This window comes from Puma concolor, chromosome C2 (genome assembly GCF_028749965.1).
Source record: "Puma concolor isolate L17-30 chromosome C2, mPumCon1.1.hap2, whole genome shotgun sequence".
Classification (NCBI taxonomy): domain Eukaryota; kingdom Metazoa; phylum Chordata; class Mammalia; order Carnivora; family Felidae; genus Puma; species Puma concolor.
This window is the reverse complement of record NC_141675.1, coordinates 20,579,004-20,594,722: the sequence shown is the minus strand read 5'-3', so window position 1 is coordinate 20,594,722 and position 15,719 is coordinate 20,579,004. Positions and strand designations below refer to the sequence as shown.

General features: G+C 40.6%; 1 protein-coding gene across 3 annotated transcripts in view; it reads right to left on the bottom strand.

Moving 5' to 3' along the window:
* Window positions 1–15,719, bottom strand: part of ZNF385D (zinc finger protein 385D) — a 909,549-nt gene that overhangs the window by 296,090 nt on the left and 597,740 nt on the right. Inside the window, exon 1 of one of the 3 annotated variants that reach the window (XM_086674199.1) lies at window positions 5,750–6,073. The exons of 1 other annotated variant lie outside the window; for it this stretch is intronic. In XM_086674199.1, the coding sequence (XP_086530325.1) occupies window positions 5,750–5,771 (22 nt within the window). In that variant the 5' untranslated portion in view covers window positions 5,772–6,073. Of the gene's footprint in view, window positions 1–4,912; window positions 5,294–5,749; window positions 6,074–15,719 lie in introns of those variants that run through there. One more of the 3 variants, XM_086674200.1, reaches the window with a different exon arrangement.

Sequence of the window (15,719 nt, the reverse complement as noted above, 5' to 3'; positions counted from 1 at the left end):
CCTCCCACCAGGTACAGTGGTGCTTTGGGGCGGGCAGCATTTGCTCAGAGCTCCAGGCCTGACACCTGGGTCTCCCTCCTGACCTTGCCCAGGTTACTCTTCTCTGTTCTCCTTTCTTACAGAAATGGGAATACTGCCAGGCTAGAAAAAAGAGAAAACTGAAAGGCAGACAAGGAGAAGGGGTTCGGGGCTCAGCGCATCCCCTCCAGGGCTCTGATGGAGGTTCGTGTGCATTTCAGGTTTCGGAGTCAAGAGGGTTTCGGAAATACCCTAGATTTTAAAAGCTGTGTGAACCTGATGCTCACATGCCATGAAGCCCGACTTCCAGCTGCCTCATAACGATTTTAACGCTGTGACAGAGCAAAGCGTCTTCCTATTTTCAACCCTAGCAATTTGGTTCAAGCATGATCTCAACCACTTTAAGCTTTGATATTTCTAGCCACCTCTCATGCTGTATTTTCTCTTAATGCCACCAATCATGTGTGAAATTCTGTTGCAAAACTAATCTTTGTGGGAAATGATATGTAATGGCTTTTTTAAAAGAGAGTCAGAGAGAAAGAGAGGGCAGCTGCTATGACCTTTGTTGTTTTTTGACATGTTTTTCATAGTGTAATACAAATGGAAACGTCTCTTTCTCAAGGTCAAAGTAGAGACAGGTTTCTGCTTATACAAGCATCACTCTCTCTTAAGCAGAAAAAGGCTTAAAAATTATCCTCATGACTTGATTTTTAAAACCTCTAATGTATATAATGGTTGTTAAACTTGAAGCCAGCTGTGCTAAAAAAAGAGTTTAATATCCATCTTGTTAAACCAATACTTAATGTTTTACCTTTTAAATGATGTGAAAAGATTTGGGAAAACATACAAGATGTGAATGCAGAAAGAAATTTGGATGTTTACTGTAAAAAGGCACCTTTTGATGCTCCAGTGTGAAATACACCCATACACACACACACACACACACACACACACACACACACACACACACACACACACACAGGCCAATGCATCTTGTCTTATCAGGGGAGGTTTTAGTCAAAAACAGCTGTGACCAAATCTTCTGAAATGGAAGTCAGAAACCACTAATTTAAATTTTTCATTTGTTTTTTGGAACAATTATGCCACCCACAAAATGGTAACTTTGCAAGCCGTCATTATCTCATGAATTTTGGAACTTATCCCTTAAATAAACCCATCTCATTTCCATATAATTACAGCAACTAATAAAGTCCTTAAAAATATTTTTTTTGCTTAAAATTTAAGAGTGTAATAAGGATTCCATGTTACTGGCATATTGATCAAATTTGGAATCCGTTTCCTTAAAATAAGGGCTTCGTATGAATTTAAAAGAGACCCTGTCTTGAGGAAGAAATCTTAATGGGTTTCCAAGTTCTGTTCGGTTTGTGGTTCCTGCATATGATCCCTTCTGACAGTATTCACCTGTCATGTTCTCCATCCCCGTTATGTAGTAATTTACTGCATGTCATTTAGATTCATTTGTAATAAAACATAATGGCAATGACTTCACGCTTTAAAAAGGGGAGTCTACAGTAACAAGTGCCTTCCTGAGTTATTCTCTCCTCCTGTCAGCCTCAGGAAGATAGAAACACCTCCAGAGTGTTTAGAAAGACTCTAGTGGACCTAATTCCCCATAACAGATCACTCAGTACAAACTAATTAGGACGAGTTAAATGTTTCTACTGAAAACATGAAAAAAAGAGGAATGTTTTTCTCTGCTGCCTGCTGTTTTCTGCTCATTTCCTTCCCCATAACCTTGCTGCTTAACTGTTTTCCTAACATACTGCTTTAGAGGTGAAACTTGATGGTCCAGCCACAACCAAAAGTGTAAATGCTGACGTGAGAATGTTCTCAACCTCCCAGGGGAAAAACAAAAGTCCTTCTTATGACAATATACAAATGTGTCTATTCTAGGCTGGGGAAATAGGCTTCTGGTCTAGAATTTTCCTACTAGTTTTTTTTTTTTTTTTTTTTTTTTTTACCCCTAGCTGTTGTATTACAAGCTTCCTCAATCAAGTATTTCTTGTAATAATCAGCATACCACTAAGTAATTTTTCCTATTTTTCTCAGGCATTTTAAGGAAGACAGCTGATCCACAACGAACGCCAGGCTGAACTTGAACAGCCCTTTCACACTTTGTGGATTGTGTTCGCCCTTTTCCCCAGGTTTCCTCAATACACCGTTGGGGGGGCTCTAATATTTGTCTCTCAGTTCTGCTCATTTGTTTCAGGTGTATTATTTCCTTTTTCCAGAGCATTCTCATGGAGCCAGCCCCAGCCTCTCATTGGCTGTAAGCTCCCCCAGAGTCTCCATCTGGTTGACTCAGGCCTAAAAACATCTTTCGTTGCAGCCACATAGAATTTCCTGAGTGCATTCAGCCTCCCATTTTCTCCCCTGATGGCAAAGGGTTCAGACATAGCACCTCTCTGGCCAACCATGGACAATTTGTGAGGTTGACATGACCACTGGCAACGACTCACCACTCCGGCAGTGGAGAAATGTGGTGGGCCAGATGGAAAGGGGAGATGATTCAGACATACGGTGCTTAGAGCTGGAGAGAGTACATGGTTACAACCTTCTGCCAGGCTCTGACAAATAGCCAGGATGCACTCAAGCAAGGAACATGCCCTTCATACCAGCACACTCCTCTTAACCAAACTGTAACCCAGCAGCTCAGGTCTGTTGTACTGACAACCACCCACAGCCTCTCTTCCTTAATCTGAGGAGAAGCCTCCCAGCTGCTTTGCTTTTATTTCTGGATAAATTATTAATGGCTCTTCATCCTTGGCACATGTAATTTTTAACTATGTAAAATATTTATGGGGGTGGGGAGGGAATTTCAGAACTATTTATTATTTTCCCCGGCTTTTACTGTAATCCCAATCGGGTTGCTGACTGGGATTTTCCTTGCTTCTTTCTCCTATGTGAGCCTTATTTTTAACTCCAAGTAATGAATGCAAGATCGATAGCATAAGTAACAAAAGTATCCACGGTGACTGAACAGCAAACTCTTAAATCACTGCACAGTAAGTGCAAAGGAACAATTATTGAAAACGCTGCACTAAAATTTCAATAGGAGATAAGAGTGAGGCTTAAGTCATTAAAAGGGTCCATTAGTCTTGCAAGTCTGAGACGGCACACTCAAAACATGAGCTATTCTTGAGAAATGGAACTATTACATATCCCACCAACTTGCACACACAGGACAGACGCCAACTGAGCAAGGGGAGGCTGCAACTGTCCAGTACTTAAGGCGAAAGAAAGCAGGTAGGCAGTGATTCTTCAGTTATATTTGAAGGGGGGTGTCGAGCAACACTGACAAATTAGATTATTTATAAGGGAAATAAATACCCTGCTTGCATATCAGTTTCCCTGGTGTTACAGCATCGCCATGCTCTTCATCACTCCCTGCCAGAGATGCAAATACAAGTCTTCTGACGCCTCCACTCCATTCCCACAAATCCCCAGAAAAGCCCACGAAGGCAGCCCCACTTTTTCTTTGCCTATGTCCTCCCTGACTCAGTTCAAAATTGAAGAAGAAAGTAAAGGGCAACTAAACTACAAAGTGAAAGTATTGTTTTGAAAAACTATCCGAAATAGCTAAAATGTTGGAAATATATAGATACACACAAACGCACAAATACACACGCACACACACATATACACAAATATACACAGTCTGAGGCATTTGCAAACATCAGCATGTTACTGAATCTTGAAACTGCCTGGATTGTTCTGCTCAATTCCTCTTGCCCTACCTCTTTTACCAGGCATTTTATTAGGGACAGGTGGGCTCTCGGAGCTCTGAACTGCCTGTGAGAGGGGCTGCATAGCCTAACCTGAAATCAACGGCATTCCTGAATCCACACGGTTTCCTCCAGGAATAGAAAAACGTATCTCATGCCGGAATCCTGGTAAGATGGAACCACATTCATGACACAGAGGGCAACTTTAGCTTTGCCTTCCAAAGAGTATAGTTTCATCCGAAGTAGGACATCACATTTCAATTTGTACCATTAAAAACTTGCATTACACGGTGAAACTAATTGCCCTGTGAATCACCCAGCTTTATGAGACAGCTGGACGAGCCTACAGTTAACATGAGCTAGCCCAGTGAACATTTCTCCAGCAGCTACATGATAATCTCGTACAGCATGGATGGCCACTGACCAGTACTTTTAGACTATGCAACTCCTCTGGCTAACCTCCATGCTCACCATCATCACATAAAGAATTGTTGCAAGAGGCTAAACACTTAAAATTCTAATCTACTTCCTATCCCTCAGTAGCATTAGATGCTGAAATTTTATTTTGTCCAAAGGACAGATTACGTCTCCAAGATTTTCCATTTATCAAAAATATATTCATGATACACACTTGCTGTTTTATCAATTGCCAATAAACAAGCTTGACCACCTCCAACAGTACCCCTGGAAAGAAGTGTTGTTTAACTCTGGATTCATCTTAAATTTGGCTCTGAAATGAGGATTGTTTCTTCCACATCAATTTTAGTTATTTTTAAGACTTCTTTCCTAATATGACACAAATTATAGGGAAATCAAAACGGCTGTCAAGACAACTAAAGGCATTCAGCTTTTACAACTCGTGTTCCTCCCGTACTTTCACAAATGTTTCAAAGTCTGAAGAAAACAAAACAAAGCAAATAGTACACACAGAAATAAATGCCCAAGAAACTAACACTCCCCCAACACAAGTTTATTTAAACACCTCCTTAATCTGAAAAAAGACTCTAGGTCTCAGATTTAAAGCCAACCAAGAAATCACCCAGAGCATTTGCATCTTGGAATCCTTCCCTGGCCCCTCTCCAGCTGTTCTCACAAACCTTTTAATATCAGATAGATGCCCTCAGATGATGACGCGGGATAGAACTTACAGAAGGAAAGCATAACTTCGGGGAGGAGGAAAGGATATTCAGTCCCAATCCTTGGCGGCTTCTTATTCAGTAAAGGGGTTGTGCCTTCTCTCCCAGCAGTAAGTTGCAGCCTTACAGTGCGAACACACAGCTCCAAGCCCGCTTACAGTGCTCCCCTGGTAGTCCAGATCTAAGCCTCAACATGTTTTCTGGAAATGCAGGGCAGCTGGGCTGAAAATCTTAAGGGAGGGTTCCACCGTGGCACAGAAACTGCAGAAATATTTAACAGCTTCGAGACCTCTAAAGGTTTGAAATACTGTGCGTTTTGTGCGATTGCTGTTCTAGCCAAAAGGAAAATGGGATGGTATAGAGGAGCGTCCTCAGCTGCTCAACCCCTGCACACCAAAGAATGTTTTTCCTTTTTGGCTCAGAATTCGGGAAAAACCAAAATGCTTAATGAAACGCTGGTATTGACTAAGATTTCACAGCATCCATAGTACAGGAACTTAGTTTTACATTCCATTGAGTTAGCTCATGACTTCCCACGCCGCACCATTTCTCCTTCACCTAGCTAAAAAGCCAACTTCATGCAGACGATATCAAGCCAAAGTTTATCCACCCCCACCCTGTTTCTTTTCTTTTCCAACTTAAACTCACACACGACTAATAAACAGCCCCAATTGTAGCACAAAGGAAGCTTTGAAGGCTGCACCAGCTTGGTCCTCCACTTGCCAACTGGAGGTAGATTTAACGTAATATATTCTCGCGGCTTAAAGATTTTTTTTTTTTTTAAAGGCTCGTCTGCCCTGGTGAAGAGCCGGCCACCCCCAGAATTACATCATCAGAGGTAACACTCACCAAAATACATTATGTTTCTCATTAATCAGACAGCTGGAACCCCACCGCGGCGTCTTCAGCATCAGCTCGTCCCCAAGGCTGACACGCAGAACAGAGCCGTTTCATGCTACATTCGGTGGAAACGTCCCCAGCGTGGAGAGCAGCGAGCGCCCAGCGTGCCTCTTCCGCGGGCTGAGCGCCTTGCAGGCTGCCTCTCCCGGGCTACGATCCCCGGCGGCTGGAGCGTGCGCTCCGGCTGCCTGCTGCACTGCCCATCCTTACTGTAATCCGACTCCTCCTTGCGATGTCCTTGCCGCGCCTGTGACATCAGGACTGAGAGTACTACAAACAGACCCCCCCACCCCACCGCACCCCACCCCCGGTTAGCAGCGGCTCCATGAGGTGCTCCGATTGCCTGCCTGGACCAACCATGGCTCTCGGGAAGCTTTGACGAGCCCAGAGACCTGGGAGGGGGCGGAGTGAGGGGCGCGGGAGGCTCTCTTAAAGAGAGCAGGGTCTCCGGATCCACGAGGGAGCACACGGGGGAAATTCACCACGGCGTGGGAGGGGAAAAGGTTAAGGCGAGTTCTGCCATTAACGTGTAATTAGACAACACACTTTTATCCCGCCCCTCCCACGAATGCCATCATTCTCGCCAAAATTTAGCCTGCCACCCTAAGTTAAAAAAGCAGCGGGGGAAAGGAATGGTGTCCTGTGTCTGCATTCTCTTTGCTGTGGGCTTGAGGGTTTGTTGCTTGTGATGTTTCTGCCTAAGAGAAAACAAAAACAAAAACAAAAACATTCAAGGGTCCATTGCTAGGGTCATGGAGGTTTTCCCTTAGAAATGACCAGATCAAAGAAACCTAGTAGTTGGGGAAGAGTTATTTTTATTTCTTGAGTATATTCTGAGCGAGGTTGATAGAGAAATGTAAAGAAAAATAACGTGATAAAAGTCACCCCTCAGTTTCACAAGATCACATTTGCTGCTTCCCATAGTAGGTAGTAGAAAGGATACTGAAGCTGAAATGATCTTTGACCCCCAAAGAGGAGAGACAATTTAGCCTGAAAGACAACCAAGATTGTGTCATCATTCAAGTCTGGTCACCAGGATAATATAGACACACCCACACACAAGCGCACACAAACTCGCGTTAGATTTGAGAGGAGCCGTCAAGAAAGGCGAAGCTTAGCAAAGCCTCTGGCTCCTCCAATGGTCTAATGAATTGCAGTCCTTATCTTACATAGAAAAGGATGTTAGAAAGAAATCCCTGAAAGCGGTGCTGATTAATACTTAAATGCTCAGCATGGAAAATAAACCCATAAAATACGTTCAGTTTCCTAAGGACTCATCACTTTGGCATCCAATTGACCTACAGAACTATGGAAACTTAAAATTTTCTACAAAAATCTATAAAATTAAGAGCTGGAGATAACAAAAGAACTACAGCTTATAGAAGGACGCAACTGATCTATTTTCAATACAGGTTTTTATAAGCCATGGTAGCAAATATTTCTACGGTGTGATATTAAAATAATCCGTGGTCTTTCTTTGCACAATCCTGTCTCTGTTTGTGGGTTTAATGCATATTGGAACTGGTGGGCTGGAGCTCATAATGGCAGTTTGCTGTGCAATCTCGCAAAGAAGCTAAACCCCCTGTTTCCTCTCTGTGAAAAAAGCACTATGACCCATATCCCCTCTTGCGATAGATTATAAAGAATTTTGTAAATGCGAATGGTAATCATCTCTAAATCAGAAACATTACCACGAGTCTTAGGATAAATCCAGTGATTCTTTTTTTTTTTAGAAACACTCTTCATTGAAAGCAGTTTGGAGCAAGAAAATGCAAATAGTAAAGAATACTTTTTTGCTCCTTTTTAAAAATTAGAAATAAAAAGAACGTTACAGGAAACTACTGAGGGAAACACATAAGTGTTTTTCCTTTTGGACAGATGGAAATCATCCAAAAGTACAATTAATGGTCCTTCCCTCAGGCAAAAGAACCATCTGTGGTAGAGCTTATTCATGAAGCTCATGAACTGTCCTGACCTCCTACATGGGCTAGGGGGCACTGTAGTTTAATGCTACAGTTTTTGGTCCTTTTCTGTTCCTGTAGTTAGAAGATGCAAGCATTGAGAGTTGAGTTTAAAACAGGAGGCTTAAGACACTAAAGGACTGTCTTAATAATTAATAACACCTTACATTTTCATGGCATTTTGCAGTTACAAGGTACTTTCACTTACGTCATCTTTCTTTCTAACAAATTGACATGTAAAAAAGGTGGATATTATCAATGTCCCGATGAACAGGACTCTGACGCTGAAGACAAACGAACCTGAGGCTCAGAGACTTTAAGCAGTTTTCTCAATGGTGCGGTCAGTAAAGTGTAATCGTCTTATTATTTGTATGTGGAATTTATGTAGGCATTCCCAGGAGATTTCTTTATTCAAAGAAATAAATTATAAATTACCCATTTATAGTGGCTCAGGTAAAGGTCTTCCCCAATCAAACTATGTTACTGAGTGTTCCAGAAAAAAATACCTGTCTACATGGGCACAAATATGCAAGCGGAGAGTATTTGATAATAGAACATTCCACCCTCTGCCTGGTCTATAGAGGATTATTCCTGAAAGAGCAGCATGTAGCCTCTGGAGAACTGTGGCATCCAAGAGGCAACTGAGTGTTCCATCCATGCAATGGAATTCTGTTCGGCCAAAAAAAGGAAGGCATCTGCTTTATTTAAAGGTGTATGCCCCACCCTTCTCCAGTTAAGGGTTAGCGGGAATATCAAGGCCTTGGATAGAAACAGTGCCTATTTCTGGATGGAAAACAAGTGATTTTTATTTTAATTTTATACTTTTTATTGTTTCCCCTAAAATTATTTGCATGCCTTATATTTATAAAGGAAAAAACTGCAAGTATTTTTATTTTAAAACAGAATAGCATCCAAATAAAGGCATAGCTGATGTTGGCTAGACATGGATTATGGACATGCTGGCTGTGCCTGAGACATGCTTCTATATGTCATGTCCAGGAGAGGACCCAGCAGCTTGCAGAGACAGACCTGGTTCACACTCCTGACCTTTCTCTCTCTGTAAGCAGGTCTGAGAAGCTGGGGGATCCTGAGGGGAATCAGGTCACTGCTTGCCAGATAGTAATATACCTATCAGGATTAAAACAAAAGATGCCCTAAAACCAGTCACATATTTTGAGTGAAAACATTATGGCAAGAGGAGAATTTTCTCTCTGCTTGAATATCTGGGTAGCTGCCAGCCTGGATACCTCATCGCTGAGTCTTGATCAAAAGTTTGTCAGAGTGGGGCGCCCAGGTGGTTCAGTCAGCTAAATGTCTGACTCTCGGTTTCAGCTCAGGTCATGATCTCAAGGTTCACGAGTTCCAGCCCTGCTTGGAGCTCTGTGCCGACAGTGCAGAAACTACTTGGGATTCTCTTTCTCCCTCCCTCTCTCTGCCCCTCCCCTACTTGCACAGTCTCTGTCTCTCTCAAAATAAATAAATAAACTTAAAAAAATTTTTTACAAAGTTTATCAGAGTAGCTTCCCTCCATAAGGGTTGTCACTGCCCGACACACTACTGTAGACCTCTGTTTACCTACGTGTCTTCCCACTGGAATAGAATCTCCATGAGGGCAGGGATTTTTGTTTGTTGTTCACTGCTGTATCCACCATCCCTACGAGGGTACCCAGCACTTGTTCCTACTCAATAAATATTTGTGAATAAATGAGTGAACATGCTGAATACAACCATATTAGGTGTAAAACATCATACTTTTCTATGTGTTTACAGTCAGTTCTTTGAAGTTGATAGTGTTTGATGCAAAATGTTTACACATATTGAACTTGTCCATGTTTAGCAGCAGCTGTTCTTAAATTCCACACAATACAGATGCCAGGTGGTACTGCAGGGCCACAGTTTGTGAGCTTGCTTGTCCTTTCGAGTTCCCATAGCTGAATGCAGCAGTAATTTAGCATTGAGTTAGCACAGCAAAGTTGCATCTTCGGTCGCCTTCCCCTGAGCCTTAGTTTAGTACACTTTCATTCTTTACTATATTGCAGCAATAAAATTTTATCCAGGGTTCCTAATTCCAGGCTTGCCCAAATCCAACCCATTCTCCATATTAGATCATGATTATCTTTTAATAAAAAAAAAACATTGTCAACTACACGTAAAATTAAAAAAAAAATGAAGTCAAATAGGTCACATGGAGCCTAATTCAGTAGGAGTTTGTAGGCCATATTATAAGGATTTTGACTTTTTTCTGACTTATATAGAATGCCTTTGGAATAACTTGATTTGACATTAAAAATTTTTTAAAAATATTTATTTATTTTTGAGAGAGAGAGAGAGAGAGAGAGACAGGGTGCAAGTGGGGGAGGGGCAGAGAGAGAGAGGAAGACACAGAATCCGAAGCAGGCTCCAGGCTCTGAGCTGTCAGCACAGAGCCCGATGTGGGGCTCAAACTCAGGAATGGTGGGATTATGACCTGAGCTGAAGTCCAGTGCTTAACCGACTGAGCCACCCTGGAACCCCTGATTGACATATTTTAATGGGTTTACTATGACTGTTGCATGGAGCATGGATAAAAGGGAGCAACAGAAGATGCACGGTGATGATTTAGGAAGACTTTGTGATAATCTAGAAGAGATGGTGGTTTGGCCATGGTAGGAGCAGTAGAGGTGGCAAAACGTGGTCAGAGTCTGTATGTGTGTCAAAATAGGCCAATAGGTTTTCCTGTGAGTTGGATAGGTAATAGAAGAGAAATTAAAAAATAATAATAATATTGTTATTATATAAAATTTGGGGACTGAGCAATTGGAAGGATGGGATTTCTACTAACTGATATGGAGAAGGCTGTGGAAGAACATGCTTTGGGTGGGGGGGGGATTTGGAGGTGGTCAATGTGGGGCATCCTAGTTTAAGATTCTATTGTATATTCAAGTGGAAACATTCTATAGAAGTTTGGCTGTATGGGTCTGGAGTTCATGGGAGAAGTTTGGGCTTGATATTTAAATGTGAAAGTCACCACTTTATAGATGGTAATTAAATCCATGAGACCATATGATATCTTCAAAGGAGTATTCAACTTCAGAAGAGAAGAGGGTCCACACTGAGCTCTGGGACATTGTAAAAGCAAGAGGCCAAATATATGGGTACTTGGTGACTGAATATTTGTTGAAGCATAACAATTTGTTGAATGAATATTCATTGACATATGAATGGAAGGCTCTTGATTTTAAGCTTGAGTTTGCCTTTGATACATTGCCAACCACTGTTAAAACAGTTTGAAAAGGGGAGAGAGACGTGATTGGTCAGTAAGAGAATGAATGCCTAGTTCAATTGATCCATGCAGTGTTTTGATGAATTTTTTAGATTGTATAGACACTGCTGAAACTCATAAATCATTTTAATTCCTAGATTGTCACTTGATGCTTCCATTGAAATTAATGCCCAGGGACCTTAGTCTGGAAAGTAAATTGCCTACAAGAAAAGAAGTGCTAATACTGAGCTGAGAATAAAGAAACTATTAATACTATAATATTCCAAAATTCTGTCCATCTGAATTTCTCTGACTTTGGAGACGTCCAATAAATCCCTTCTATATGTAGTCCTGCCTATTCTGATAGTTAATAGCAATTCTTTTACAATAATTAGTAACTAGCATTGGGAGACCTGTTTGAATTCTTACCTTGGAACTGGCTGTGGCCCAGGCATGTTTATTTATTCAACATATAGTTATTGGGTATTCATGTCCCAAGTACTGTTCTAGGTGCTCAAGGAACACTGATGAAATTGCAGAAATCTCTGTCTACAAGAAGCTTACATTCTCTGGGATTCTGCTTATCAGCTTATCTTGTAGAATTTAGAACATCTTCTACCTTTCTCCATGCAGAGAAAAGGACCCATCCTTTATGTTATTCATGGACTACACTTCTTTCAGTACAATGGACATAAGGGAAGGGGCATGTCTACCATGGTCATGCTGCATCTAGTGTCTAAACAACAGGAGGCATGCAATAAATATTTGTTGAGTGAGTAAATATCTCAAATGTCTTCTACTTCTAGATGATGTTCCATTCTGATCTTCCTGAGAATATAGTTATATTCAACCAGGAATGCCCTTTTGTCTTCCCCTTTGCCTAGATATTTATATTCACCATCCAAAACTGCTCAGATATTTGGTTTTCTAAGAAGTATTCCCTGGGGGGGCATCTGGGGGAACATAGTCGGTTAAGCATATAACTCTTGGTTTCGGGTCAGGTCATGATCTCCTAGTTCATGGGATCAAGTCCCCACATCAGGTACTCTCAGCACAGAGCCTGCTCGGGATTCTCTCTTCCCCCTCTGTCTGCCCCTCCCTCCCCCACACGCTCTAAATAAACAAACAAACAAACACATAAACTTAAAAAAAAAAAAGAAGTCTTCCCTGGGTTTATGTCTGACTCATGTGTTCCCCTAATGAGCACTCACACATTCTTTACATAACTCCATTTAAAGTATTTATCAGATTGGCTTTCAGTGACCTTTACAATTATCAATATCCCCCAGGTACAATGTAGGCTTCTTTGATGTCACAGAAAAAGTGAAATATATGTTAATTCCTCGAATGCTTTACATACTCTAGAAACATCGCAGAAATGTATGACAAGGACATGGCCTATTGCGTTAGTGACGAGAGTATACCACTAACATCAAACATTGCCCATGATTTAGGAAGCAGCAAACTTTGCTGTGGTTGGAGACAAGGATCAGAATTACACAGAAAAGGAAGAGATGTCAAAAGTAATCTTAGAGAGAGAAATCCCAAAGCTCTGAGGAGAGGATAGCTAAGAACTAGAGGACTGATCAGGTATCGGGCAAGAGACAGATCAAGAATTTTGGGGGTAGGGGTGCCTGGGTGGCTCAGTCAGTTAAATGTCCGACTTCGGCTCAGGTCATGATCTCACCGGTTGGTGGGTTTGAGCCATGCATCAGGGTCTGTGCTGACAGCTCAGAGTCTGGAGCCTGCTTCTGATTCTGTGTCTCCCTCTCTCTCTGCCCCTCCCCCTCTCATGCTCTGTCTCTCTCTGTTTCTCAAAAATAAATACATGTTCAAAAAAAATTTTTTTTAAAGAAATTCATGGGTAGAGCAAATCAGGAGGCCAATATGGAAAGCAAGTACCAGAGTCAAGAACAGAAGAGAGTTAAAGCAGAGAGTAGTTCAGGGGAAACTAGACAACCCCCTAGCTGCTCATATAGGTGGTTTTTATGAGTACATTTGCCCTGATTGATAGATAGTTCTGATTCCCTTATAATAGGAAGTATCACCAGCTTCCTTTCTGTAGGCTCTCAGACTATTTGCCTGACATGCCATTTCTATATCTTTTCCCCCAAAACCCCTCAAGAAGTTGTTTACTTATCTATTTTTTTTATTAGATTGCTTTATGTCTGTGTAGATACCGTCTCCAAAAATGATGGATACCACATCACAAGTTTAGTAGCACCACACTACGTAGTTTGGTGCCTCATTAAAAGGAAGTGAGATTATTATAACTATTATCATTATCACTGGCAAAAAAAAAAAAAAATTAAAAGTAGCGATCCTAAATAACAAAGCATTGAAGTGTAATGCTTAAGCGACCACCCTACTCCAAAAAGCATTCGGTAGCTTACTGAAGGAGATGAAACACATATCCAAAAATACAAGTAAAAACAAAGGTACTATAAAGTAAACAACAAATGAACAATCTAGGACATGCATGTAAGGGTTTGGTAAAAGGTAAAATTATGAGATGGCTCCAGGCAAACCTGGAAAGCTACAGAGAAGGGGTGGAACCTGAACTTGGTCTTCAATATCAGTTCAGATTGATAAAATGCAGGAAAATTTTGCAAATGGGATTGTGAGTGATATGTCTGGGAAAGCAAGAACAAATTTGAATTTAAGGAGCAAGTTTCCTAAGAGATTTTCATGCAAAGTAAATTTGGAGAGGAAAACACAGAAGCCCTGTTGGATGTGATCTCACATTCCAGGTTAAAGGGTTTTAATTTTATTTGACAGATAATGCAGGAAGTGTTTGCTGAATGAATACATGAATGAGCCTCAAAATGTTTCCAAGGACAGAAATATAATGATATGCCTCCTCCAAAGACATTTGGCGACACAATAACATGAGTTAATATATCTTGTATAGCAGGTTGAAAGATCTTATACACTCCAGAGGTTTCCAATTTTTCTTAAAATAAAATTCATTTATGGTTCCTAGGCAGCAATTTGAGAATCAGCCCTCTCCCCATCCAGCCCCACAACAAATGTACTTGCAAACAAAATGTAAGAAGAAAACAACATCATATTGAATTTCTTCTTTTGCTTTAAAAAAAAAAAAAAAAAAAGATCCTTCAAGATAAATTGAGTACAGCTCTAGTAAATTTGGATGCGTTAGGCCATGGACATTCCATTTTTATATATACTATGATAATAACTATATAGAGTGAGCAGAGAGATGTGCAACTCTGCCCCACTGTTGCAAGAATTCACCAAGTAATTGAAAGTGTTTCCAAGTGTGCATAATTCTGTGCCTCCAGTCAAATACGGTGGATGGAAATTTGTTTGGCTTCCTCTGTCAAAATGTCTAAAACACATAAAGGAAATGTGTAAATGGAAAACAAAATATTACAGTTCCAACATTCTTTTAATTATGTCTCAATTTCAATCCTGGCTTTGCTCAAACATACTAATAATCCTAAGGGCTCATCTCGATCCTTCTGGTGGATAAAATGACCGAATGTGATTTTTACCCTTGACTCAAAAGTGTCAGTTCTGGAAATCTACAGTATTTGTCACCATGAATACCATTTAACTGCAGCAGTACCCAAAGGAACTCTGCACAGCCACACGTGAATAGGGCTTGGAGGAACTTAATTAATCTTGCTGTCACTTCCATGATGGTTTTCATTAGTTTTGCTGCTATCTGATCAACTGGTCTTCTCTGTATTGGAAATGGGTAGCCATAGCTTCTTGGGAGAGCACTTTCAAAAGGTAAACAAAGACTCACCTTTGTGGTCAGGAGCTTTTATGCAGATGGACATTATTATTGCTACTCTAATATGGAGGTAATCCTCACACTTTATACTTAAGTTATAAAATCACAGGAAACATAAATACCTCTTCTGTCCTGAACAGGAAAACTGCTTTAAAATCTATACACAGATTATATAATTTAAATACAAGGTCACAATTTTGTTTATATTGTCTTCACGAACACTGATGTCTGGAACTGTTCTAAACATAGAATGTAATTCATAAGAAATCTAGACTTTTTCACGGACCCCTGGTAATTAGATTAGGTGAAAGTTGGATTTAATGATGGAATAAAAGAACCATTAAACCAATGGTAGTATCAGCCCTCTCTGTCATATTTTTGAAAGATTGGTTTAATACACGTGTATTTGAAATGCAATTTTATTTATATGCATTATTTTTGGCATTATTGTTTTCAATGCTGACCATAGTTTAATTTAGTAAAAAAAAAAAAACTTGGCATGACTTTATAAAATGTTATCACATTTTGACTACATGAAAGTCAATTCATACCTATAGCCATGGGGACCTAGAAAAGGAACTCACCAAGAGCCAACATATATGGCAGGCTCTGGTGAAGAAAACAAAAACGTAATGTGTTCCCTTTCCTCTTGTTTAGAAGCCTCCAAAAATAATCCCCAGTAATTCTTGTTTCCTAGTATTCACACTCTTGTATAGTCCATTCCCACTCTGAATAGAACTGTACTGTGTAACCAATAGGATTTTGCTGAAACGAACAAGTGTGACATTCAAAATTAGGTCATAAAGGCAAAGTGAGTTCTGTTTCTCTCTCTTAAATCACACACTGTAGGGGAAGTGAGCTGCCATACTTTAAGGACAGTCGAGAAACACTATGAAGAAGTACACGTGGCAAGGAACTGAGATTTCCAGCCAATATAGAGGATCAAATTGGCAAATA